This window comes from Thermobia domestica, chromosome 4, assembly GCF_964235325.1.
Source record: "Thermobia domestica chromosome 4, izTheDome1.hap1.1, whole genome shotgun sequence".
Classification (NCBI taxonomy): domain Eukaryota; kingdom Metazoa; phylum Arthropoda; class Insecta; order Zygentoma; family Lepismatidae; genus Thermobia; species Thermobia domestica.
The window spans coordinates 10,355,615-10,381,066 of record NC_137457.1 but is presented as its reverse complement, the minus strand read 5'-3'; the positions used below and the strand labels follow the sequence as shown (position 1 = coordinate 10,381,066).

The 25,452-nt window shown below is 34.8% G+C and overlaps 1 protein-coding gene across 6 annotated transcripts in view; it reads right to left on the bottom strand.

The window, feature by feature from the left end:
• LOC145683708 (uncharacterized) overlaps nt 1-25,452 on the bottom strand; it is a 179,682-nt gene that overhangs the window by 10,658 nt on the left and 143,572 nt on the right. For all 6 annotated transcript variants that reach the window (XM_081755150.1, XM_081755153.1, XM_081755155.1 and 3 more), the window contains 2 exons: nt 16,746-16,826; nt 9,814-9,834 (listed from right to left, as the gene is read on the bottom strand). In XM_081755150.1, the coding sequence (XP_081611276.1) occupies nt 9,814-9,834; nt 16,746-16,826 (102 nt within the window). The remainder of the gene's footprint in view (nt 1-9,813; nt 9,835-16,745; nt 16,827-25,452) is intronic.

Sequence of the window (25,452 nt, the reverse complement as noted above, 5' to 3'; positions counted from 1 at the left end):
AGCTGAAGATCGAGAAACGTGGAAGAAACATTTCCAGGAAAAAAACAAAAACTCGTTAGCCCCAGGACCTGCAAAAAGCAGAATAACTAATAACAATAATAATAAGCTAGAATCCACCATCAAGATGGACGAGTACATTCTCCTTATATCTAAAACATTCACTAACCTTTCTAGCTGTTAACAATAAATAATAAAACTATGGTACAACCTTGATCCTAGTGGTTTTATCATGTTACAGCTTTATGGCTTATTCCCGACGTTCATTTGAGTAACAAATGATTTCTGAAATTTTACCTACTAATTCCTGTCTTAAAAAATGAATACTAACATCTAGTGAATAGTACCCAACTAATTTGTGAAAACATGTAACATCTTCGTTCTGCCTGCTGAAAAATATCAGGATTAAATTTCATTGGGGTATTAAGAAACTGATTGACTCTGCCACGAACCATTATTAACAACAATAGGAAGAAAAATATAATAGTCGAATAACACAGCCACACACACACATACACCACAAAGTAAAAGTTCTGGGTACAGGTCCCTAGGGTATGTATTCGATGTATTTTATTACACAGAATCCAAATTTTGAAACCCCAGGAAGATCGATCATGTCAATATTTTGTTATGAGCGAAAAACTTTAGCGATTTTAGATAACGAGGATACACGTAACACAGCAGCCATAAAAAAAAGTTCTGCTCAGCTTCCTCAGGGTATAGATTCCATGTATATTGTTACACAGAATCCAAATTTCGAAACCCCAGGACGATTGACCGTATCAATTCCTTTTTATGAGCGAAAAACTTTAGCGATTTTAGATAACGAGGATACACGTAACACAGCAGCCATAAGAAAGTTCTGCTCAGCTCCCGAGGATATAGATTCCATGTTTATTGTTACACAGAATCCAAATTTTGAAACCCCAGGACCATTGATCGTGTCAATTCCTTTATATGGACGAAAAACTTTAGCGATTTTAGATAAACAGGGTACACATAACACAGCCATAAAAAAGTTCTGCTCAGCTACCTCAGGGTATAGATTCCATGTATATTGTTACACAGAATCCAAATTTTGAAACCCCAGGACTATTGACCGTATCAATTCCTTTTTACGAGCGAAAAAAAACTTTAGCGATTTTAGATAACGAGGATACACGTAACACAGCAGCCATAAAAAAAAGTTCTGCTCAGCTACCTCAGGGTATAGATTCCATGTATATTGCTACACAGAATCCAAATTTCGAAACCCCAGGACGATTGACCGTATCAATTCCTTTTTATGAGCGAAAAACTTTAGCGATTTTAGATAACGAGGATACACGTAACATAGCAGCCATAAAAAAGTTCTGCTCAGCTACCTCAGGGTATAGATTCCATGTATATTGTTACACAGAATCCAAATTTCGAAACCCCAGGACGATTGACCGTATCAATTCCTTTTTACGAGCGAAAAAAAACTTTAGCGATTTTAGATAACGAGGATACACGTAACACAGCAGCCATAAAAAAGCTCCCGAGGATATGGATTCCATGTTTATTGTTACACAGAATCCAAATTTTGAAACACCAGGACGATTGATGTGTCAGGTTTGTTTTATGGACGAAAACCGTCTGTCCTCCCTAACCAAAATCGCTCAAATTTTTTGCCCATGAAAAAATTAACACGGTCAATGATCTCGGGTTTCGCGAATTGGATTCTGTGTAGGAAAATACATCGAATTCATACTCTGGAGTCCTATGCACAAAACTTTTACTTTTGTCTATGTGTGCGTATGTGACGACTGTGCAATATAAATTAAATATAGGATATTTACTCCACGATTGGAATAAACCTAATGTATAAATTTAGTAACAACTTAATGAATAGAATATGTAAGTCCAGTAACATATATCAGTATCCAGGGTGTCTATCGGTCACGAAAGTTACGAAAGTCATAAAGAAAGTCACGAAATCAGAAAACAGGCATGAAAGTGAAGAAAAAGTCACGAAATTTAGCTTTTGGGTCACGATTTTTTGAATCTGTACAAATATAAGTACAAACTGGAAAATTTTGTTGTGTAAAATGTCAAAATTCAGTACCAAAAATGTGTCTGATTGGCTTGTGATGCTACCAAATTTCAAGCAAAGCACGCTTCTATCGCATGTATGAAAATTCGGCCTAATTCGCACCCAAATTTGCTCTTGAAAATGCTACAAAATTTTATGGTTTGGTAAAGTAAAGGTCACGAAAAAGTCACGATATTTTATTTTGGAGTTTTAGTAGACACCCTCGTATCGAATGCTATCCAAAGTACGTTAATATTGTAGGTATGTACTTACCTCCGCTCCCTACAAAACGAGATAAACGAAGAAAAGTAACTATGTGTGAAACAACAGTTTTAAAATCTTTATGTAAATTGCGATAAAAGCTGTTATCGTCTTCTGGTGAAGTTGATACTCTTATCATTATCTTGGGTTCCATGAGTGTTCTTTCCAAAAGAAAATTCTAACCTATCACTGTGTATTGCGAGCGGTGATTATACGTGGTTCAGTTAGAAAGTTAGTTGTATTCCTTCTTAAATATTTTCGGTCAAAGGTTATTTTGATGAAACTGCGTGGCAACACTGCAGACATGTAACTGTATCGTGTGACATAACGGCTTTCACGAGGCAAGTGGAGGTGTTCTGATAATCAGTCGTAAACATGTCTCGACAGCTGCAAGAGGCCTCCAAACTGAAAAGGTGTGCAGTGATTCGTTTTTTCTGGGAGAAAACGTGTAACAGAACTGAAATTTATCGACAGTTGCATGAAGTATGGTGTAAATGCAATGTCATATCAAGCTATTGCTAAGTAGTGCAACATGTTTGAGAACGGATGTACAGATATTGACGATGCTGAGTGCGAGGGAAGACTATCAACTGAGGCAAATCCGGAAATCGCTGCTCGCGTGAATGAATGCATTCTTGAAAACATACGCATAACAATAGACAAAAATCGCAAATGAATTGCGTATTTCTCACCGGAGTGTGCATGGTTATAGGGCATTGGACGGGATTTCTTTGCAGAAGGCATAGAAAAACTTATACCACGCCTCGACAAATGTTTAAATAACGGAGGTAATTACGTTGAAAAGTAAATTGTGAATGGAACTTTACGAAACAAATAAAGCTATTGTAAAATTTCTATCCTGTTTAACATTCTGAAGCAGTGCAACTAACTTCTTGACTGACTCTCGTATTTAGAATATATATAAGTAAAAAGCTAGTGCTCTCCGCAAATCAAAGTACTCGTTTAAGAAGTACTTCACTGTTTCCATCATCAGAATGAATTAAAACAGTTCGAAATGAATTTAAAAATATGAAATACACAACTTCTTGTTAAACAAATGACAACACATGTTACTAGCTACTTAATAGTCACTACACAGTGAACAAAAACAGTGAACAGTGATCAGTAAGAGGCTAGTAACGTATGTTAACATTTGTTTGTTAGGAAGTTGTGTGCTTCATACTTTTAAAATCATTTCGAACTGTTTTAAGCTGATGATGGAAATCGTAATTGCCAAAAGTGCTTCTTAAAAGAGTACCTTGATTTACGGTGAGCACTAGCTTTTTGCATTTATTTATTTATTTATTTATTTATTTATTTTTTAATTTTAACCTATTTATCTATATATCTAGTAGAGCACAGAAAGGGTGACTTGTGGTTTAAATGAGTGTTTAACAACTGAAAAATAGCATCTGAAACGGCTCAGGTTGACCAGACATCCCAGAATTACAGGGACATTCTTGGTTTGCTGCTAGCTGTCCCGACATTTCTCAAAATATCTAAAAGTTTCGGATTTTAAAATGGTTCCTTTTGGTCCAAACATATCTTTAGTCTAATGAACATATACTGGACTGAAGAAAGAAAAGTCACCTTAATATGGAAACATTAAAAGAAGTGCTCAAATTGAGAATACACTTGCATTACTGCTCAGAGTTTTATAATCAGCTAACCTTGTGCTATATAGAACTTGAAAGTTCAATGCAACATCCTCAAAAGCTCTGTGTTGATTTCTACTCTTAGACAACTGAATTCAGTTTTTAAAAGGAGACTTATCTTAATATTATCCTCCCATTTGTGCCTAGGTTTTCCTAATGACCTATTTTCAACTAAATTTCCAGTTAAAAATTTTGAAAGGATTTCTACTTTATTCCATTCTGACTATGTAACCTGTTCATTGGAGGCTCCTAGACTTAATGATCGTAACAACGTTTGCCAAACGCTAGAAATTATACAGTTTCTTGTTATAAAGTTTCCGACATCCTCCGTTCACGTCTCTCTTGAGTCTGAATGCTCGAGTCAGAAATTTTATTCTCAAATATCATACTTTCAGTCTGCGTTCATCCTTTAAAATAGGCTACAATGTTTCGTAGCCATACAACACAACAGACAGAATTATCATTTCAAATATGTTAAGCTTAAATTCATCGATAGAATTTGCGAGGGTAAAAGAGATTGGACTGAATAGTAAAACAAATTCCCTGATTTGAATCGAATTTAATTTCTTTGTAGATATGGATTTGGTGATGTGGATCCTAGATATAATCCATGTGTTTGAAAGTACGTACTTCGTTGAAAATATTACTTTATATTTTAACGTATAATTTGTGATGTTACAATCATGGCGAATTTTCGTGTATTTAGCTATGTCTGCATTTACTTTTAAACACATGTCCCTGTAGGTGTTTAATAAAAGTTCTGCACTTTTTCATATCATTCTCTATCAAATTAACATCACCAGCATGGTCTCGTGAGTGCCATTCAGCTCTAGGTCCACGTTACTACCTTAAATTTTCCTTGTAGTCTATTCCAAAAGATAATTGAATAATAATGCCGACGATGTATCTCTTTGTTTCTGACAATTGTTCACGTGAACCCTCGTGGAAAGTATTTTCTTTACTCGGTGTTTACTTTCAGTTTTTATTTAAATACATATTTATTAATCTAATCAGCTGTTTTGGTATATCAAATTCGGTACAAATGTTCTATAATGTTTCCCTCCTTATCGAGTCATAAGTCTAACAGAGTCGATTCTGAAATTAATAATTAATTGATGTACCGTGCTACAATCCCATTTCTTTTTCGAGTATTTGGCAGATGGTAAATATCTTGTCGATAGTTGGTCGATTTCGTCTAAATCCGCACTGATACTCTTCAATAATTTCGTTTACGTATGGACTTAAACTTGCTAATAGAATATTTGATAGGATTTTATAGAATGTTGACAAAAAGAGTGATGGCTCAATAATTGTTATATTATACAATGAGTTTCATCGCCTTTCTTGTGAAATGGAACTCTTGAACTCTTGTGGGCGATTCTTCCTAGTTCGGTACAACGAAAATGAGTTTGTATCTTCTTTCACAATTTTTTCCATTCCAACTAAAATTAACTTAATGCAAATATCGTCGACATTTGTGTTTCTTTAATGTTTTAATAACTATTTCTAGTTCTGTTTGGTTACTTTTTTGAAATATAGGGCTCTGTTTGTGCATTTTCTTTATTTATGAACATTACTTTTTAACTTCGTGTTTAGTAAATCGTAAAAAAAAAACTTTTTATTTATTAAAATACTATCCATTTCCACGAGAATTGTTCTGTCAGCTCTCTTTAATATATAAATTCGAGGTTGATAATCGTAAATTCGTTGATGCCATTCATTATGCATATTTTTATTTCTACTGTTGTTTTCAAGTTCAATAACATTAGCTTTACGAAGAATCACTTTTTTCTTTCTTTTTAAGAGTTGTGAAAGCTTTCCACCTGATGTCAATGAACATTTATTCAGATCTATCGTTAGGATTATTTAGTCAACACAGTTTCACTTGTTTTCTGTTCTCTGCTAATTTAGAATCCTCCTGATCGAACCAGGGTTTGTTCTTTTTTTGCGTAAAAAGGATAGTAAGTTATGAAACTAAAGTTGTTCATAAAAATGGTGAGACAAAAAGATATTAACGTTAAATGGATGTTCTGGCGTGACGATATTCCATTGAGAAACTAAGGAAAATAGCTGCCTGGATGGAGGTTTTCACTTCCCAAGCATCTTATAAGAAAAATTCACGGCCTGGACCGGACGCAATGCATCTACGCGCCTAACAATTAGTAGGATATACGAGAAGTTTGTCGACGGGGTCCGTTCAAGACGATTGCAAGGGAAACAGTGGTATAAAGAGATTTCTCCTAGCTGAAGAGAATATAATCCTCCTCCAGGGAGCGATGGTAGCCAGCCCAACCATGTCCTCGAACAGACTTTCTCTAGAGTCTAACATTTCCCAAAGGTCAGTGATTAGAATTTTACATCGTGATTTAGAAATGAAGCCGTACTACTTGCAGATTGTGCAGCGTCTCGCAAATGCGGACGAGCAAGCACGTGTGAATGCTGTTATAACCGTCACCAGGTTATAGAAGTATTTTTTGTGGACGCTCTGTATATTTTGGAAAGACAGTAATAATTTTTCGATTTATACTATATTCTGCGACGCCAATAAGTTCTTTCTTCGATGGGAATTGTTTTCTTCCCACGCAACAGGACAAAGAAATCTTTCATCGTATTTTCATATATATATTTAAAACGTTGCTTTGTGGTGAGAACATTTCAGTGAGCAACGAAGCTTGTCAGTGTTTCTCCCTTACTTAGTAATATGCAAAAACTATGTTCTATGGTCATTTGGAACTGAATTAAGTGTATTTTCCAACCATTCATGGAAATACTGCGACCCAGAACACACATCAGGTGTCTGAGCACCGGGGCGACGCCAACCACATCGCTTTAGCTGTTCGTTATCTCAATGTTCCCAGTCAAGTTATCACAATGTCTTGTGCGTCGTGGCCAGTGGATTAAAATTAACGTCAACTCTTTTTTATATTCTATTTACATTTCCATACAGGTGATTTAACCTGAGTGCTTTTGAGGATGAACTGCCAACATTGATCAGTGGATCAATACAGCTCGTATCTCGAACCTGTAAGTTCGAGGAGTGTTACTCCACGTTTCGAAGCAGTAACCACGCACGTCGCGTTGAGCATCAAGTATAATGTTGTGTTTTAAGAGGTATACGTTATTAGCCACCAGTCAATGACTTAATCGTGGCTAGCCCCAATCAGTAATTCCCAGGTTCACATACCTTGTGCGTCAAAGTTATAAACGTTCCCTCCAACATTATCATTCCACTTTGGAGACTACCTATTTTTACTGAGGATAAACGTCAACATTTGAGGATTGTTTGCAGCAGCAACTATATTACTTCGTGGGATTATCCCGGCGACTTTTCTTCAGTGCTAATCCCCCAAGTGCATTAGTGGTGTGAGAAAAGTATATCTAGTGGAATCATTATCTTAATCTTCAATCGTAATATATAAAGTGACAAAGGGCTAAAGTCTAGTGAGAAAGTAAAGTGCGATTTTATTAAAGGAAATTATTATACATATTCAGTGTTGAGTGTTGTGATTATTTTTGTAATTCGTTATTTTTTTTAAACAGTATTTTTAATAAAAAGCATAGTGTCGTTTAATCCAGTGTGTTTTTGTTGTGTGTATGGATAATGTTTGTGTGCGTTGTGGTCTGAGTGACCGTCTGATTGTCCGTGAGGTTTTCGAGACGAGACATCCTAACCTCTCGGTGCCTAATGCTCATCTCATTATTGAGACCGGTAGGTAATTTAGAGATAATTTTGTAATCCCTTTTAGGAGATGTCCTTCAACGCCTTACCCAGTTAAGTCCAGGTATTCGGAACGTACTCATTGGTAGGACCGCAGAGGACAGACTACGGAAAGTGGTTACACTACACAAAATATCTTGGAAATGGTGCTCATGGAACCAGACAACCTGTTCATGTTTTCGGACAAAGCAACATGCCACATCAGCGGTCGTGTGAACAAAGACAACAGTATCGTCTGAGCGAACCTGGGCTAGCAACTTGGATGACCTGAAGCACTGCATCACTTAGGTCACCGCTGCTATCCCTGTCCAAATGGCCCAGATGGTCATACAATCAACAATCGACAGATTCCATAAGTGCAGTGAATGGGATGGGTGCCAAATTTAAACTCTGTAACCAAATCTTTGCCTTATAATTTCACGTGGGTAAACCCTCATTTAATGTTAACGTTTTTTTTTTTTTTTTTTACCTCACTCTGCATATTGACAAAAAAGAGTTGCTATGAAGGAATTCTGGTAGTTGATAGACTCACTAACTGGATTACCTGAAGTTGAAAGACTATTATTATAATTAGGTGGTAATTATATTATATTCAATGGTCTTAGTATAATGTTAATGAGGAAGCTCTGAATTATATCTAGATTGAGTGTATTCCTTAAATATGAAATAAGAAATAAAATAATGCTAACCAGACTTGTTCACTATATTAATAATTATAACAACCCACATTATGCTTTATTATTTGCTTAATTATGCTTTATATTTTTCCAAATTATGCTATATTATGCTTTATTGTTAATTTCAATCATTGTTTAATATAAATCGTGTATAATGTATAATATTTACTATATATTAAATATTCTATTTATTAATAGAATATTTATTAATCTATTTACTAATATTTTATGCAACCAGTTTTTTCATATTTAATTTCTACTTAGTGCGCTTATAAAGAGATATCCTTTACTCGAGTCAGTCTTTTTATCACTTGTGTGCCCCTTAGAGATGCATATACGTATACAAAAAAGGAAAGTAAAAGTTGCCACCAAAAGTGCTCAAGTTCAAGAGGTACACATGTGGAGTTCTTGTGCACTTTCTGTACATTTCGAATCATCATACATAACTGCGCAGTTATATTTTGAATAAAACTATTGTTTATTCATTGTTGGAGGAAAGTTTTCTTCTTGTTTTCCTTTTTTCTTTTCTCCACTTCAAAGGATTACACCGAAAAGTTTACAGAAATAAAAATAAGCTTTTCATTGTTGCATTGTAATGTTCTCGAAGGTTTTGCACTGTAAATATTGGTTAAAAATATTAATACATATGTTAAGCTTGCAGTTAAACAGAATTTTCCAAGAATTGTGCTATATTTTTTAAATTATGCTTTATTTTTTAAAATTATGCTTTATTATGATTTTAAAATTAGTTCCTTCTGGACCCTTAGACAACCACAACCACGTTAAAGGTCCAACCATATGTGTAAATTGTTGTTAAGCTTTTCATGCTTTTGGGTTGCCCTATTAATAGTGTATGTTTAGTCTTAGCATATCCGATCGTCCTATAGAGTGGAGATTACCTGTTATTTAATATCCATACTTGGACGTGAGTACTCATTGTTTTAGAAAACCTAAACAGTAATTATAATTACTATATCTTAACTGAAGAAAATCTTCGCATGTATTTCTTCATGCTCCCTTTTTTTAAACCCAAGTATCCTCAACATTGAACCTTCTAAAGTCAAGAATGTCTATTCCACTCTTCAATCTGAGAAAACTCTTCCATAAGACATCCAAAATATAATAATCCTAGTCGTAGGTCCATTGGTTTACCATCTATTGAAAGAAATATTAAATGGGAAGTCTAACACACAAATGGCCAAATTGAAAATTGCAGGCCTATATTTCCGCTTTAAATTAATCTGTAAATAACACTTCACTTTTATAATATATTTTTCCCAATATTGTATTTTATATATATATATATATATATATATATATATATATATATATATATATATATATATATATGAAAAATATTGTGAAATAAACTGTCAGTCGTTTTCTATATATGTGGAACTTTCAATTCTATAAATAATCTTCATGTCTTAAAGTAATATATTAACAACTTACACATTGTATTTCTGTATCCAGCTATAAAAGAAAAATAAAATAGTGTTTTTAAATTATTTGATGTTGTTTTAAAAAATAATCTTAGAAGTTCATTTCCACTAGTTGCATATTTGATTATATTAATAACTCTGTGAGAGCTCTATGGCACAAAACACCATCATAATTATCACTAGGTCTGTAGAGACGAAAGAATACAATTGGACACTTTTGTGTGGCAAACTAATTCAGCAGTTATTCTTTTAACAAAAAAAAAAAAAAAAAAAAAAAAAAAAAAAAAAAAAAATCATTTTACAGTATTTATGGAATACAGTCAGGGCCAGCCCTAGGCAATTTGCGGTCCCGCTAGACGGCAACATTTACCGCCTTCCTTTCTCCAAATAGAACAAATCTTAAAAACCATGATTTTAAGTATACTACTTCATTATGAACAACGAAGGGGAGGGAAAAGCACTCGCACTCAGAAAGGCCTAATCTAGTGGGGTGTAAATAAAAGAAAAAAACTTTCGTATTTTTCAGAAATGTACGTTCTTTTTAGAAAAAAAAACATTGCTTCTCGTTTTTATCTAAATTTCGTTTTTTTTTTAAAAAATAGTCATTTGTTTATGTATCTGACGTCTATTTAAGTCCGAAGTACTTTTATGCAGGTATAATTACCATAAAATGCAACATAAATTAAACACTAGATACTGATACAGTACAAATATTTTACAATTTTAAATGAGTAGCGTACCTACTAATAATCCGGGTTTCTGTAGTGTTTCATTAATATCAACCAAGAAATAAAAGTATAAATGAAATTTTTTTTTCGTGAAAGTAGACCTTTAATAAGTACGAAAATATCGTGTACAGTATAAAATGCAAATAACTTGTATAAAGGTAAAAGCTAATACTAGTTTGCCTACTAGTATTTTTTCTAAATATCACACATAAATTATTTATTAACTAATATGATATGCAGGACCGGATTTACCATATGTGCAACACGTGCATTTGCACGGGCCGGCAAAATCTGTCGTAAGTTGAGTTGATTTTGAGTTTAACGCTCCTTTCAGCAGCGAGGCTATATGAGACAGTACCTACTGATTAACGTGAAAACCGAACCACAGGAGCTCCGCCGCGAATAGAGCCCGGGTCTCCTACGTCAAAGGCGCGTACGGTAACCGCTTAGCCACGAAGGAACTCTAATCTGTGATAAGTATCAGACACGTGGCCAAGGGGGGGGCGGAGGGGGTTCGGACCCCGCTTTAAAACCAGGATTGAAATAAATTAAAGAAGGATGAAACAAAAAGAAACGAGAAAAAGAAGAATCAGCGTCCACTCCAGCCTTATGAGGAACGCATTAGTCGAATTACTTGCAATACCTATCGGCGAATGAGCAGGATATCCTGGAAAAGTCAGGGAATTTGAAATTTCTAGAAAAGTTACGGAATTCTCAGAACTTCTGCTACTAGTCAGGGAAATTTCAAGTTTTCGAAAGCATAGTGCCGTTCTGTAACAGTGTGGATAATTTTTATCATAATTTTGGTCATCGCTTTTCTGTAGTATCAAACATGTTATTTCAGAAACAGTATTCTACTGCTCCTTTAACCTGTCATTAGAAACAGACAGTAGTTGACGGAATAATGAAAACAAAAAGTTATGTGGAAAGACAGTTCTGTTAACATTTGATTCGAAAGAGAAAATAATGCAGATATGGTAAACTATTTTACAAGACATTATTGGATATGTACTTTTTATAATAGTTGAGATCATAATGAAAGGAAAATTGTTATATTGAAATGAACAGAGGAAGGAACGTAGATATTGTAAAATGTTTTTCAATACTTTTTAATATTCTTTTACTCGAGATTTCTTCATAGTTTGTTACTAACATACTAACATATCTTAAGTTTATTGTCCTAACAAACCAATATATGTTGTCAGTAAAATAGTTTAAATTGACCGAGCCCCTGGTGTGATAATCACAGTATTTCACGCCATGCCCCGCCCCTCGTTACAAAATCCTGGCTAAACGAACCAATATATGTTGCCAGTAAAATAGTTTAGAATGATCGAACCCTTGGTGTGATAACCACAGTATTTCATGTCAGCCCCCTCCCCATTACGAAATCCTGGCTACGTGCCTGTAAGTATATCATTTAAAATAAATCTCTCTTGTTGGAAACAGACTTCATGATGATGGTAGTTAAGTTTACTATTCATAAATCATGTTTAGGTCGCATTAGTTTAAGGTGACATGGACAGTGTTAAAGCAAATGGTCAAATAAATCCCAGCATAAATTGCTTGATTGTTATCAAATGTAAGAACTCAATTCTCGAACACCTATACCATTTAGTTAATTATCACAGTTCTGATATGACAGTTGGTCTTGTCTTTGTCACAAATAAGTTCCTTATCATTGAAGGTGGAAACAACGTAAAAAAATAGATGTGGAAGAAAAATCAAGAAATAAATATAAAAGAACTTGTCGTACTGGAATTGCAAACTGATATATTGAGATTGAAGCTCGATATTGGATTCTATAAAAACGATTACCATCATTCAAGTGTGTTTGCTTTATCTTTCACTAACATAATAGATTATTATTTAAAGAAAAAACAAACACAACGAGATTGTATTTGTAGTATTTAAGCCTTCCTGAGTGCGAGCGCACTTTCTCTTCCCTTCGTTGTTCATGCTGGAGTAGCATACTTAAAATCGTAAATTTTAAGATTTGTTCTTTCTTTAGAAAAGAAGAGGCGGCAAATTATGCCATTGCACGGGACGACAAATTGCCTAGGGCCGGTCCTGATTATATGTATATACAAGACATGAATATAGGATGACATAATTTAAAGCAATGCAGGGTGTTTCAGAATGAAAATAAGGATTTTGAAACTTTGTAGTATCTATTACAATTAACTTACAATTATAAATAATAATAAATGAAAGAGCAACTCAAACAGTTTTGTACGTATGCATGCACATGCAGTGTTTCCTCTGTCTGCCGTTAGAAAAAGCTTGGGGCAATGATGGCGACTAGAAAGCAGAAAGCTTTTTGTGTTTTAATTTTGCAAAGGCTGAATCTGTAGTTACAGTGCAACCATCTGTGTGAAGAATTTTAAGGAGACGCTTACAACTACGTTCTTATCGTTTGCAGTTGCTAAAGGTCTAAAGCTTACAGTTTACCTGCCAACTCTGCAAATGACATGTTGTTGCATGACGATGAAGATGTTCTGGATCGTGTCATCTTCAGTGATAAATCGACATTTCACCTGATGTGAACACTCATAATGTTCGCAACTGGGGTTCAGCAAATCGTAAGATGATAGGCCTACAGTTGCAACGAGACTTCCCTAAATTGAAATGAAATCTTTGAGTTTTACGTCCCACGGTTATGCCGGTTAGGTTAAAAGAGACGGTGATGATGAGAAATGAATGAAATGGTGGAATAAAGAAAGTGGCAGGAAACAGGAGAACCCCGAGGAAACCCACGCACACGGTGTTTGTCCACCACAAAGTTCACTTGGCGGGGGCTGAGATGGAGCCCGGGACCCTAAGCACCAGGTGAACGCTCTACCACTGAGCCATCGCGGCCCCATTCCCTAAATTGAATGTGTTTTGTGCCATATGGCGGAAAGTTTATGGAAATTTCTCACCTATCGACTCGATGTGTACCGTGCGACGAATGGTGTTCAAATTGACCACTTGTACCGAAAACTGTTTGAGTTGCTCTTACTTGCTGCATTGCTTATAATTGTACGTTAAATGTAATAAATACTACAAAGCCTTAAAGAGCCCCGATATTCATTTTAAAACACCCTGTATTTCTCAGCAACATGATTGGAACTAAGATGTAAAAAGGAAAGGAAATTTTTCTTATGAAGTTATTGTTTATAAAACGATACTATTACTAGTTGAGACTATAACTACTACAACACAACGAGATACTAGTCAAAAAAATGTATCCAAGTGTACAATAATCACGCAATTTTGCTCGTATAGGTACAAAGAAACAAAGGATTTTTAAGTTACGAAGGCTTCGACTTAGGTTCTGCTCATTATTTCGCTTATCTGCAACGTAAGTCGATAAATAATAGTTGCCAGAAAAAAAACAGACAAAAAAAAAAAAAAAAAAAACAGACATTTGAAAAAAATGAAAAAGAACGATCTTTTTATTGAAAAAAAAACTTCACAGAAAAAAGACTTTTTTACAACACTAGCCTAAACACTACAAATATAATCTCGTTGTATCATTTTTCTTTAAATAATAATCTATTATGTTAGTTAAAGATAAAACAAATACACGTGCAGAGGAAAGATGGTAATCCTTTTTATAGAATTTCATATCGAGCTTCAATCTCAATATATTAGTTCAAGTAGCTCTTTTATCTTTAATTCTTAATTTTTCTTTTACATCTGTTTAAAAGATTTTAAAAATATTTTCACATTGAATAATAAGGAACTTGTTTGTGCCAAAGACAAGTCTAGTTTTTATATCAAAACTGTGATTACTAACTAAAGGGAACAAGTATTCACTACTGTTTGAGAATTGAGTTCTTGTATTTGACAGCAATCAAGCAATTCATGCCGGGATTAGTTTGACTATTTGCTTTAGCACTGTCCATGTGAACTTAAACTAATGCGACCTAAATATGTTTTATGAATGTAGTAGCTATTCAAATAGAAGGTCAGCTTAGTAAATGTAACTATCATCACCATGAAGTCTGTTTCCAACAAGAAAGGTTTATCTTAAATAATTTAGTTACGACCTATTTTGCGAAACTTACTGCCTCGTGCATGTGTTGCACATATGGTAGAGCCGGTCCTGAATACACTTTTCAAAAGCAAAAATTACAAATCTTTTTTTTTTTTTTTTTTTTTTTTTTGCGGTAATGACATTTTAAAATGTTGCTCAAGTAAACGAATTCATATTCAAATTCATGTCCTTAGAAACATTCACTTTGATCGGAATTCAAATATTGTTTGAAACTTATATCACGATTATTATCAACAATTTGAATTAATACACTGCTGTTTATGAAAATTGCAACACCCCCAAAGACCTATACTAGAACAATGAAATTCATTTCAGAAATTAGGTACATGGCAGGATACAAATGATTAGAATTATAGTACTATTCATCACCTCTGACCTTGAAAAATCAGTATCGTGTGAATACAGAACGTGTTTAGATCAGCGCCTCTATACGTCCTGGTATGGAATGAAGAAGGTGCTGGATATTTTCCTGGGGGATATGCTGCCATGCGGTTTGTAGTTGAGTCCACAAGATATCCACATTTACCGTTGGCGGACCGCGAGGAAAAAAAATTGTATCCAACCATATTCCAGACATGCTCGATGGGTGACATGTCAGGCGATCGTTCAGGCAAGGGAAGTAGTGATATCTGGCGTTCTGAAAGAAAGATTGCACATTCCTCGCTACACATGTGTATTGTCCTGCTGAAATATGGCATGTGGAGTTTTCTGTAAGTAGGGTATTATCGCGGTCTCTGAAACCTTACCAATATACCGGTCGTTGTTCAGATTGCCCTGGATACGTGTAAGTTGCTATCGCATGTTATAATCAACGGCGCACCACACGACCACACTGGGCGTTTGTCCGCTATGATGCTCAAAAATGCAATCTGGCGGATTGCACTCACCACAGTAGCGTCATACGTGTATGCGACCATCATTATAGGACAGGTTGAAACAGGACTTGTCCGATAACACCACATTTTGCCATTCAGTACCCCAGAGACGGTGTTCACGTGCGCATATCAGTCTGGTTGCGTTTCTGGTCAAGGAGAGACGTCGTAAAGGTATGCGAACCACCACCCAGCCTTCAGCAGACAACATCGAACATTCTACGCAAACATGGCAACACCCGTGAGAGTGCTCCTGTGTTAAGCCAACACTGTGGATGCTTCTTTCCTGTCCATTATGAGTATCCGGACAAGATGTACAGTCATTCCGTGTTGTGGTCACATTGCGTGGTCCGGTCACTGCTCGTCGTTTTGTACGATCCTCTTCTGTTCACTGCTTCCACACACTCATCACTGCTGTGTGAGCATGTCCTGTACGAGCAGCAGTTTTGTGGAACGACAAACCCGTTTCCGGCTGACTAAACGTTCTGCTTCGTTCGAACTCACTCAACTGCGTATATTGCGCCCTTTGATGTCGACTAGGCCCACTGGCACTTGCCTGCGTGTTTCCACTTCGATTGATTATTATCCATTGCTTCCCTGCTATATGCACTGATCTTGTGTGGTACCACCTCGATTACAGATGGGAGGTCGCTGCCGGCCAGACGTGGACAACCTTTGTGTGAATCACTTTTCCTACAACATCCTTAAACATATCCTCTAAGCGGTTAGCGAACGCGCCTTTGGCGTGGGAGACCCGGGTTCGATTCCCGGCGGGAGCTCATGTGGTTCGGATTCCACGTTAATCAGTAGGTCCACGTCTCATATAGCCTCGCTGCTGAACGGGACGATAAACTCAAAATCAACTCAACCTTAAACATATCCGCAAGGTTTACATTCACTCGGGCCATTCGTTCTGGGTGTTTCAATTTTCATAAACGGAAGTGTATGCTTTTGGATATAAATGCAATGTTTATTTAATTATTTTATTCCAAAGACCGTTTCACTGGAATTATCAACATAATTGGAAAAATACTTCTTTATATCTTTAGAAACTAAGTCGTCAGTCCTCGTGATGATGTTATTGGTAAAAAAATAGTGAAATAATAACTGATAAAAGTAATAATTAAGTAAATACAACTTAAATATTCACAGAACATTGATTATTTTGAGACAGTTCATAATTTATATTTATTTACATTACTATATTTCACAAGTGAAAAAGTTGGAACTTTTGTATGGATGAACATTTAGTAAGAAACTCATTTTTGTATAAAATAAAATTTTTGATCCTTTTACTTACGATGACCAAATCTTGTCCCATCAGTTGTAGTTTCTTCGCCTTCTTGAGTAGAGCCCTCATCAGTGCTTTGTTTCTTATCGGCTGCAAGAGAATTGCTTCTGTTATATATAAAAAATAGTGAGACTATCCATGGCTTTGGATTAATTATTTTAACAAAAGAAACACTGATCAAAGCTTTAAAACCCACTTTATTTTAAATTATAATAACGGTTTCGGATATCTAAAATCGACAATAAATCTTGCCTGAAGAAGGATATATTATATATCCGAAACCGTTATTATAATTTAAAATAAAGTGTGTTTTAAGCTTTGGTCAGTGTTTCTTTTGTTAAAATAAAAAAATAGAATGAAATATTTACAATCGAAATCTTTCATGTTTATGTCTCGTGTTTATGCAGTGAAGGAGACAATGATAATGAGAATGAATGAAATGGTGGAATAAAGAAAGTAGGAGGAAACAAGAGTACATCGGAAAAAAACCTACGCACAGGGTGTTTTTCCACCATAAATCCCAGTTTGCGTGGGCTGGGATCAAACCAGGGATCCCATTCATCAGAGGTGAACGCCCTAGAACTGCGATACTATAACTCCTGTTCTATATACAGTATGGCGCTAAATTCGTTGTACAAAAGCTGAGAAGTGATTCCTGAGAGTAAAACAAAAAAACAAAAAAGTTCCAATAAACATAGGGCGAAAACCCCATCGTTTACGTGTTATAGGCTGCCGAAAACATGAAAAAATGAATTTTAAAGGTCCATAGCTCCAAAACTATAGGGGCTACTGTAGTCGGGTCAAGACTTCACTTAGGAACTAGTATGTATTCTATCCAAAAATACATGTTTTAGAATCCTAAGGTACTCACGCAACAATTTTTATGGAGATAGTTGGAGAGTACTTTATATCATAGGCCCGTAGTCAAACTCCCTATAAAAAAATTGTTGTGGAAGCGCCTCAAAATTCTGAAACATGCATTTCAGATGCACATACTTGGATAATGCACATACTAGCTCCTAAGTGAAGTCTTGACCCGACCAAGATAGGTCCCATAGTATTGGAGCAATGAACCTTTAAAATTCATTTTTTCATGATTTCGGCAGCCTATAATACGTAAACGATGGGGTTTTCGGCCTATGTTTATTGGATTTTTTTTTCTTTGTTTGTTTTACTCTCAGGAATCACTCCTCTGCTTTTGTACAACGAATTTAGCGCCGTACTGTATAAATAAAGTAATTGGTTTAAATAATGAAGTACATGTTCATAGTAATTCATATCAGATTATTATTATTATTATTATTATTATTATTATTATTATTATTATTATTATTATTATTATTATTAATAATAATAATAATAATAATAATAATAATAATAATAATAATAATAATAATAATAAAGTTCTGGGATTAATAGGATTATATGAACTCCTTAGGTAAAGTTTGGAAATGTTTCTTTCACGTTTCCTACTTTAATTCTGAACATTTTCTTCTATTTTTCATGTCATCGATTAGTTATGTCCTTCTTCTTCCTATTCCTGTTTTTCCTTCCATACTTTCCTTAATGGTATTATAAGACGGCAATTTTGTCGCGAGATATGTCCAATCCAATTAGCCTTTCTACGGAAGATGCTGATTAAAAGCGCCCTGTTTTCTTCTGTTAGTCTTAAAACATATATACGAGTTACTCTCGTATTTGTTACTCTTTGCATTCATTTCATCTTCTCCATCTTTATCCAACTTCACATTTCGAAACCTTCTAAATAGTTCTTCTCTACCTTTCGTAATGTTCAAGTCTTCGAATCATACAATCCCATATTCTATATATAGCACCAGTCCAGCCTCTTACTTAGTCCAATGTTAAGTTTGGTAATCAGGAATGACCTTTTGTTGTTGAATGCATCTTTGGCTACGGCAGTTCTTGAGTAGATCTCTTTGATGTTTCTGGCGTATCTCGTGAAAGTACTTCCCAAATATTTAAATAACTGACCTCTTCAAGCCTCTTTATTCTCCTCTGATCAACAAAGCTGTGTTTCCACTTGATATTCTTTTGACTTTCACTGTTGATTTCCACTTGATATTGTTTTCCAGTGTCACCTATTTATTTCATCATCTTTTGTTCCTCCTATGTTCTAGCTAGAAATAGCCATGTCATCCGCATACCTTGTTAACGATCTGTGCTGTCACTTTGAAATCACCAATATTATTAATGCTTCCTGTATTAGGCATTCACTGTAAACTTTGAATAATTAAGGTGACATGCAAAATCCTTGTCTGCCTCCTCTCCCAACCTTCACACTATGGTTCCCCCTTGATGCATGAGAAACCTCACATTTTAGCTTGTGTACAGATTGCGAATAAGCCGACAATTCCTCCAGTTTATGTCAATTTCCTTAAATATTTTCTTAACTTTGGTCCAATTTACCAGTTCAATAGTTTATTTTTTTGCCAGTTAATGAAGCACAAACACAACTTTCCTTTTACGTCAAGAACTCGTTCTGATATAATTCGCATCAACTCAGTAGCTCCCTGGCGCCTTTTCCTTCCCTGAATCCAAATTGACCTTCCAACATCTCTTCTATTTTACTTTCCAGCCGCTTACTATATACGCGCGCAATGATCTTTCCAGTGCGAAAAGTCAGACTAATTGTTCTGTAATCTTTGCTTGTTTTCTCGTAGGTATCGCAACCATGGTAACATCTAGAAAATCCTTCGGTCGTTCTCTACTCAGACAGACCTTGTTAATAAGTGAAGTCAGTATTTTCATTATATGTCTGCTTATTCCTTGAGCAAATCCGCTATATTTTGTTGTTTTCAGTAGTCTTCCTTTTTACCAGTGATCAATTATTATCTTATAGAAAATAATTTTTAACACAATTTTCTTGATTCTGTAAAGTAGTTCAAAAAGATTTTTTTTAAAACAGGTTTCAACTTAGCTAAATACTGATAATTCCTCAGCTGTTCGAGCCGAGTTGTGTTATCAATGGTTTAGGATTTGATAAATGATAGACTATCGATATAGAATAACCTATATCAACCAAATTAATCTAGCAAAGATAACAATACATATATCTAGTATATTCTGTGTATTGTAAATACGAGGAACGACTACAGAGTAATAAAACCCTCTACTTTTCAAGTCTTTAAAGTAAACATTGCAATATTATTTGTATATTTGGTACAATCGTACATTGGCGTATATGATCCTACAATTATATCGCCAGGATATTCTTCGATCTCTCCCAATTTCTGGATTTATGTAAAGATTGTAGCTTAGGAAAATGGTAATGTCCTAAAAATGTTAAACCAGATACGATTAGCCACATACAGCCGCGGTGGCTCAGTGGCGAAGCGCTCATCTCTGAGGCGTGCTGTCTCTAGTTCGATCCCAGCTCTTGTCAAATGAGCCATATGGTAGACAAACACCGTGTGTGGGGGTCTTCTCGGAGTTTTACCATTTGCCAAACGACGCAGAGCTGCAGACCTACTTTACCTATATAAAATTATCAATGGTAAAGTTGATTCTCAATTTTTACTATCACAGATTTACTTTCGAGTTCCTCCCCCGCGAACACGTTCTCTAAATTTGCTAACTTACGATACACCTAGACTATCAATTGTAAAACGCTCGTTGCTTAATAGGCTAGCGCATGATTACAATACATTGCTAACAGAATGTAATAATTTTACCTCTGAACAAAACTTTAAAACTCAGCTAAAGAGAACATTGTAAATTTAATGGTTAACCTTTTGTGTTTGTATTTTTTTTTTCGTTGTTTGTTTTTTTATTTTTTGTTATTGTTATGTTATTCAGTTTCAGTTAATTGGCTTAATGCTGTGTGAAAGTCTATGAATAAATAAATAAATAAATTTCCTCCCTCTTTCTTCATTTCACCATTATCATTCATTTGATAATCGCTGTGTTCTTTAGCGGTGTATCATCTTAGATAAGAGATTTATCATACAACGGTATTTTAATAATGAAAACACTTCAGGTATGTTAATACATTTGTAATTGGCGATGCGTTTTTCTCCATTTAGTTTAAATTTAATTTTTTTAAACTAATTTTGTTGACATCTTATTTGAGCATTATACGTGTACTAAACAGAAGGAAATTAGACATTACGCGGTTAAATTAAATCGTTTTATGACTTGAGTTAGATTTTAAATAAAAAGTTTTATTATTAACATTAACATGGGTTAACTTATGAAAGCGAAGCAAATGAAATTTATTCAAATTACAAACAAAGTATCTTTTCAGTCTTCCAAGTTATAACTTATATTGCCACAGTCTGTCACTTTCTGTTTTGTAGCAATTAATATTCGAAACACTATACACTATTCACAGCATAAATAAGTACTACTTAGTTGTTGTAGCCTTTAACCCTAGAAAGACCAAAAAGGAGGAATCAATTTTGCCCGTGAGTTCTTTTCCATTTAGTTTATATTTATTAATATATATTCAGGATTATCTGTTTCTTTTTTGTTCCTTTTGATGAAAAATTCATTATCGTTTCCTATATTCTACATTGTTCTTTTAATATATATATATATAAATAGTTCATGTTGCGCGGACCGATTTGATCTTCCCTTGGTCATAGGTACTACCCATCTTTGTTTTCCCAAAATTCCTTTGATTTGCTTCTTTATATTTAAAACTTGTATTACTTTTTTAAAATGTTACTTTTCTCCTTTGTATAAGCATTTAAACTTTCATAGACCTTGTCAAGGGTTAGTTATAATACTGGTTTCCTGCATAGTATTATAAGAAATTTGGTATTGTATATAAGCAATTGTATACACTGTATTATAAATAAAAAGCACAATTCCTTGAAAGTTAATTTTTTTGAAACTTAGTTAAACTTGTTAACTCAAATTGAACAAATATACTCTTGAAAACTACTTAAAATCAGCGCGGGCAGATTTGACCTTACCTTGGTTTTTCAAGTAGCAGTTGCAAGCATGGACTTTCTACGGTTATTACTCAATATGTTATAGACATTTGATGTATACATAACAGCAGACTTACATACCTCCTCGTAGTTTGGCATTCTAATCAGTTATATCTTCATTATGCTAATAATTAAAGTACGTAGATACCGCACTATTACCTAGCAACCGATATCAACCTCGATTCATTGCCGTTGCCATAACAACAAGTAAATCACAGAAGTCAACATACAAACTTGAAAAAATCAATAAACAAATCGATATTAATTAGTACATTTTAAATTAACTTTCTTTCTCTTCTGGTTAAGGCAATACATAGAAGCACCTTTTGCCAAAAAGATTATATTACGTAATCTCACATAAGCGTTACCGTTACAGAATAACTTCTTTTCCTTTCAATTATGTTGAATATCGTTTAGGCACAATCTTATTGTTATAACTCTTCTTCCCCGTAAAGTTTATTTTACTTTATGTTTCATATAAAACCTACTATGTTTGTAGTGAACTTTTAAAATAGTATTTCACATCAATACTAACCATTTTTGTTATTATTATTTCGTCGCATGAGAACCAGATGAACGTAACTCCATTGTCGAAGGTTTACAGGCGAGAGGACAAAAATATTATTTTCTTAGAAAGATGTGTTTCTAATAAGATGGTAATTGAGCTACATTACAACAGGCGATCGACAAGGAGAACAGATGGCGTTACGTTCCATTTATACCAAGTGGAGCTTTCAAAATTATGTTCAAACATGAAGAAAAAGAAAACCGCATTTTTGGAGTTACGTTTCTCTGGTTCTCATGCGACGATTTCATGTTGTTGTATATTGTTTAAACAAAAATGTATTATTATAAATTACCTTGTCTGCATTTTTCTGGGAAAGTTTACGTTTACCGATTATTCCATATACAACGTGTTTCAAAACAACACCGATAACGTTTGGAGGTGATTCCTGACACCAAGATAAGATAACAAGTATTGATCAATCTAGTTGCAGAAATCCGACATTTCGGAGTTATAGGCTGCCGAAAACATGAGGAAATGAGCTTTAACCCTTTCGGATCCTATGGTACAATTTGTACCATACGCATTTTTCATGGTACACCTTGTCTCAAAAAGGTTGAGCGCATTCTTTATTCCTGTTTCGAGGCAAATATTTTCTAAGTCCAACTTCGGGTATCTTCGGGAAAAAGTAAACCAGGTTCGAACCTCGAAGCCAACCTTTGCAATCGGGAAAAATCTTGCAGATGTGTTTTTCTTCTTTTAAATATAATAAGACTTGTTACCAATTATATATAAAAGAGCAACATTGATTGAAATACTTAATGATACAATATTTCGAAACTGTATTAATGCCAGCACATGCTTGTTTGTCATTTTGCTCTCCATACTTAATGGAATATTTAGATACGTAAACGAATCTTTCCATATGTAAAAGAATGGTGAAAGTTAAGACATAGAACATTATTCTCTCCTGAGTACTAAAATAAAAGTCAAAGTAGAACAAAAACAGCGTTTGCAGTGGATATGAATGTAATTATTATCTTAAATACCGTTATATATCGCTAGAAGTATTATTCGTGGCGCGCTTGTGTTAGCTCAGTGGTACGCCGTTGGATTTCAAATCGTAAGGTCGAGGATTCGGGTCCCATCTGAGTCAATGTTTTTTATGAAATTCTATTTTCCGCAATGCATGATAAATTATATAAAATAATTACATTAAAATACGTCAGTTGTATATATATAACATACAATCATTGCAGAACAAAGTGATTATTATGTTTAAAATATAACAGGTGTTCACAGTACGTTGGTATTCTGTGATATATGTGAATGGTAAATACAAATTAAGAAAATAATATCATCGCAATGAATAAATTATGTAGTGTATTTATTTGGAGCTATTTGTCATCGGAAGTTACTTCTGAATTTTCTCATTACAGCAAGTGATTTACGCTTTCTGAAAGGTAAAGAGACTATTCGGGTATAAACAGAATTTATTATACAAACTCCAATCTTCGTTACAGACACAAAACTCCCGATCCCCAAAACTACGTAAACAGGAAATTTACGAACACGAAGTCATGTCTAAGAGACTTATTTATACTCGAGAAAGAAGGCAGAATAGGATTTCTTTCCAAAGGATTTCAGTTCAATAATCTGCAAGGCTTTTGCATATGGATGTGGTCCCTTTCTCTCCGCCAATATATATAAAGTAAAAGCGATCGATATTAGTGTCGAATCCATAGTTCTCGTTGTTGCAGAAATTAATAATTACAACTCCGAAAGCGCTAAACTCCAAATTTAACTCTCATCGTAAAGCTCCTTTGTGGTTAAGCGTATAGCGTACACGCTTTCGGTGTGGGAGACCCAGATTCGGCCCCCAGCGAGAGCTCATGTAGTTCGCGTTAATTAGTAGGTCTACGTCTCATATAGCCTCACTGCTGACGGGACGTTAAACTCAAAATCAATTCAATTGATCCTAAACCCATTATTATGGCGGGCGATAAAGGATGAAAAATAAAATGTCTCAAGTGACTGAGATTAGTGTCAAATCCATAGTTTGAGTTCGTTACACTGTTACAAACACAATGTCATTTAATGCCACGTTTTGGTATGAGCGACTATGCCTCCTGGATTTTGAATTTACAAGAGCAACATCAAAAGCATTGCTCACACAGCTCTAAATGTTTTGATGTATGTATACGTGTATATTCCAGCAAAACTCCGGAATGTCTGGAGCAACTTTTACCTAACATGGGAGACATATTACTTTCAATCTAAGGAAAAAAATATTGTGGAATTCAGATACCTCAAGAGATGGAAGTTGGGAGGAGTGACATGTAAAAATAGTGTAAAATGACTGATTGTAGAGTGTTATCCATTGTTTTCTGGGTCGTTGAGATGAGTAGTGAGGCACTCAATGGCGTTATATCCAAATTTATCCCCATCTTTACAGGATGAGGGGCTTGGAGATATGATTAATAACATGTAAAAAGTTACTTAAATATTTGTCGAAGTAATAGTTTTCTGGGGTCGCGAAAGCGTTTCTAATAACTTTGGAATGTAGTTTGTAACCACTTCAAGATGGGCTCTTTAATCATATCAATTTCTCACCTTAAGAAGAAATTACCATCTCAACTAGTATATGTATCAAGCTAGCCTTCGCAATCGAGAAAAAATTGTATAGATGTATGTTTCGTCTTTTAAATGATATACTAAATGTAAAATCAGAGATTGAGTTGGTCGGTGGGTCAAATGGGTCAAAATTTATGAGTGGGTCAGTGGATCGTAGGTCAGCAAGGCGTGACCCACTGCGAAACACCATCACTGTGACTCACACTGACCCATTGACCCACCAACCCATTCTGCTCAGTGCCTTCTAGATAGCATTTTCTGAACACTGGCAACTTTGTCTACGTTTTACTTTCAAGACCTCCATTTTTCTTTTTTTCGTTTCGTTGTAATGAAGAACGAAGTTCAGGCTCTTTTGGATTTTGATATTTCCAGTTGTAACAATGGCAATAGGACTTACTGCTTGGCTTTTGAGATGCAGGCTATGAGTTTATAGAGGAGCTAACTACTGGAAAAAATTGGTTTATTACAAATATAACCTCTTAAGTCAGTAGAGAGGATGGCGTGGATAATGGATCAAACTTAATGACGATGTATTTTAGTGGGTCGGAATTGGTCACAATGGTTCAGAGTTGTTTATAGTTGGTGGTGGGTCAGAGTGGGTCATGGTGGGTGAATGGGTCAC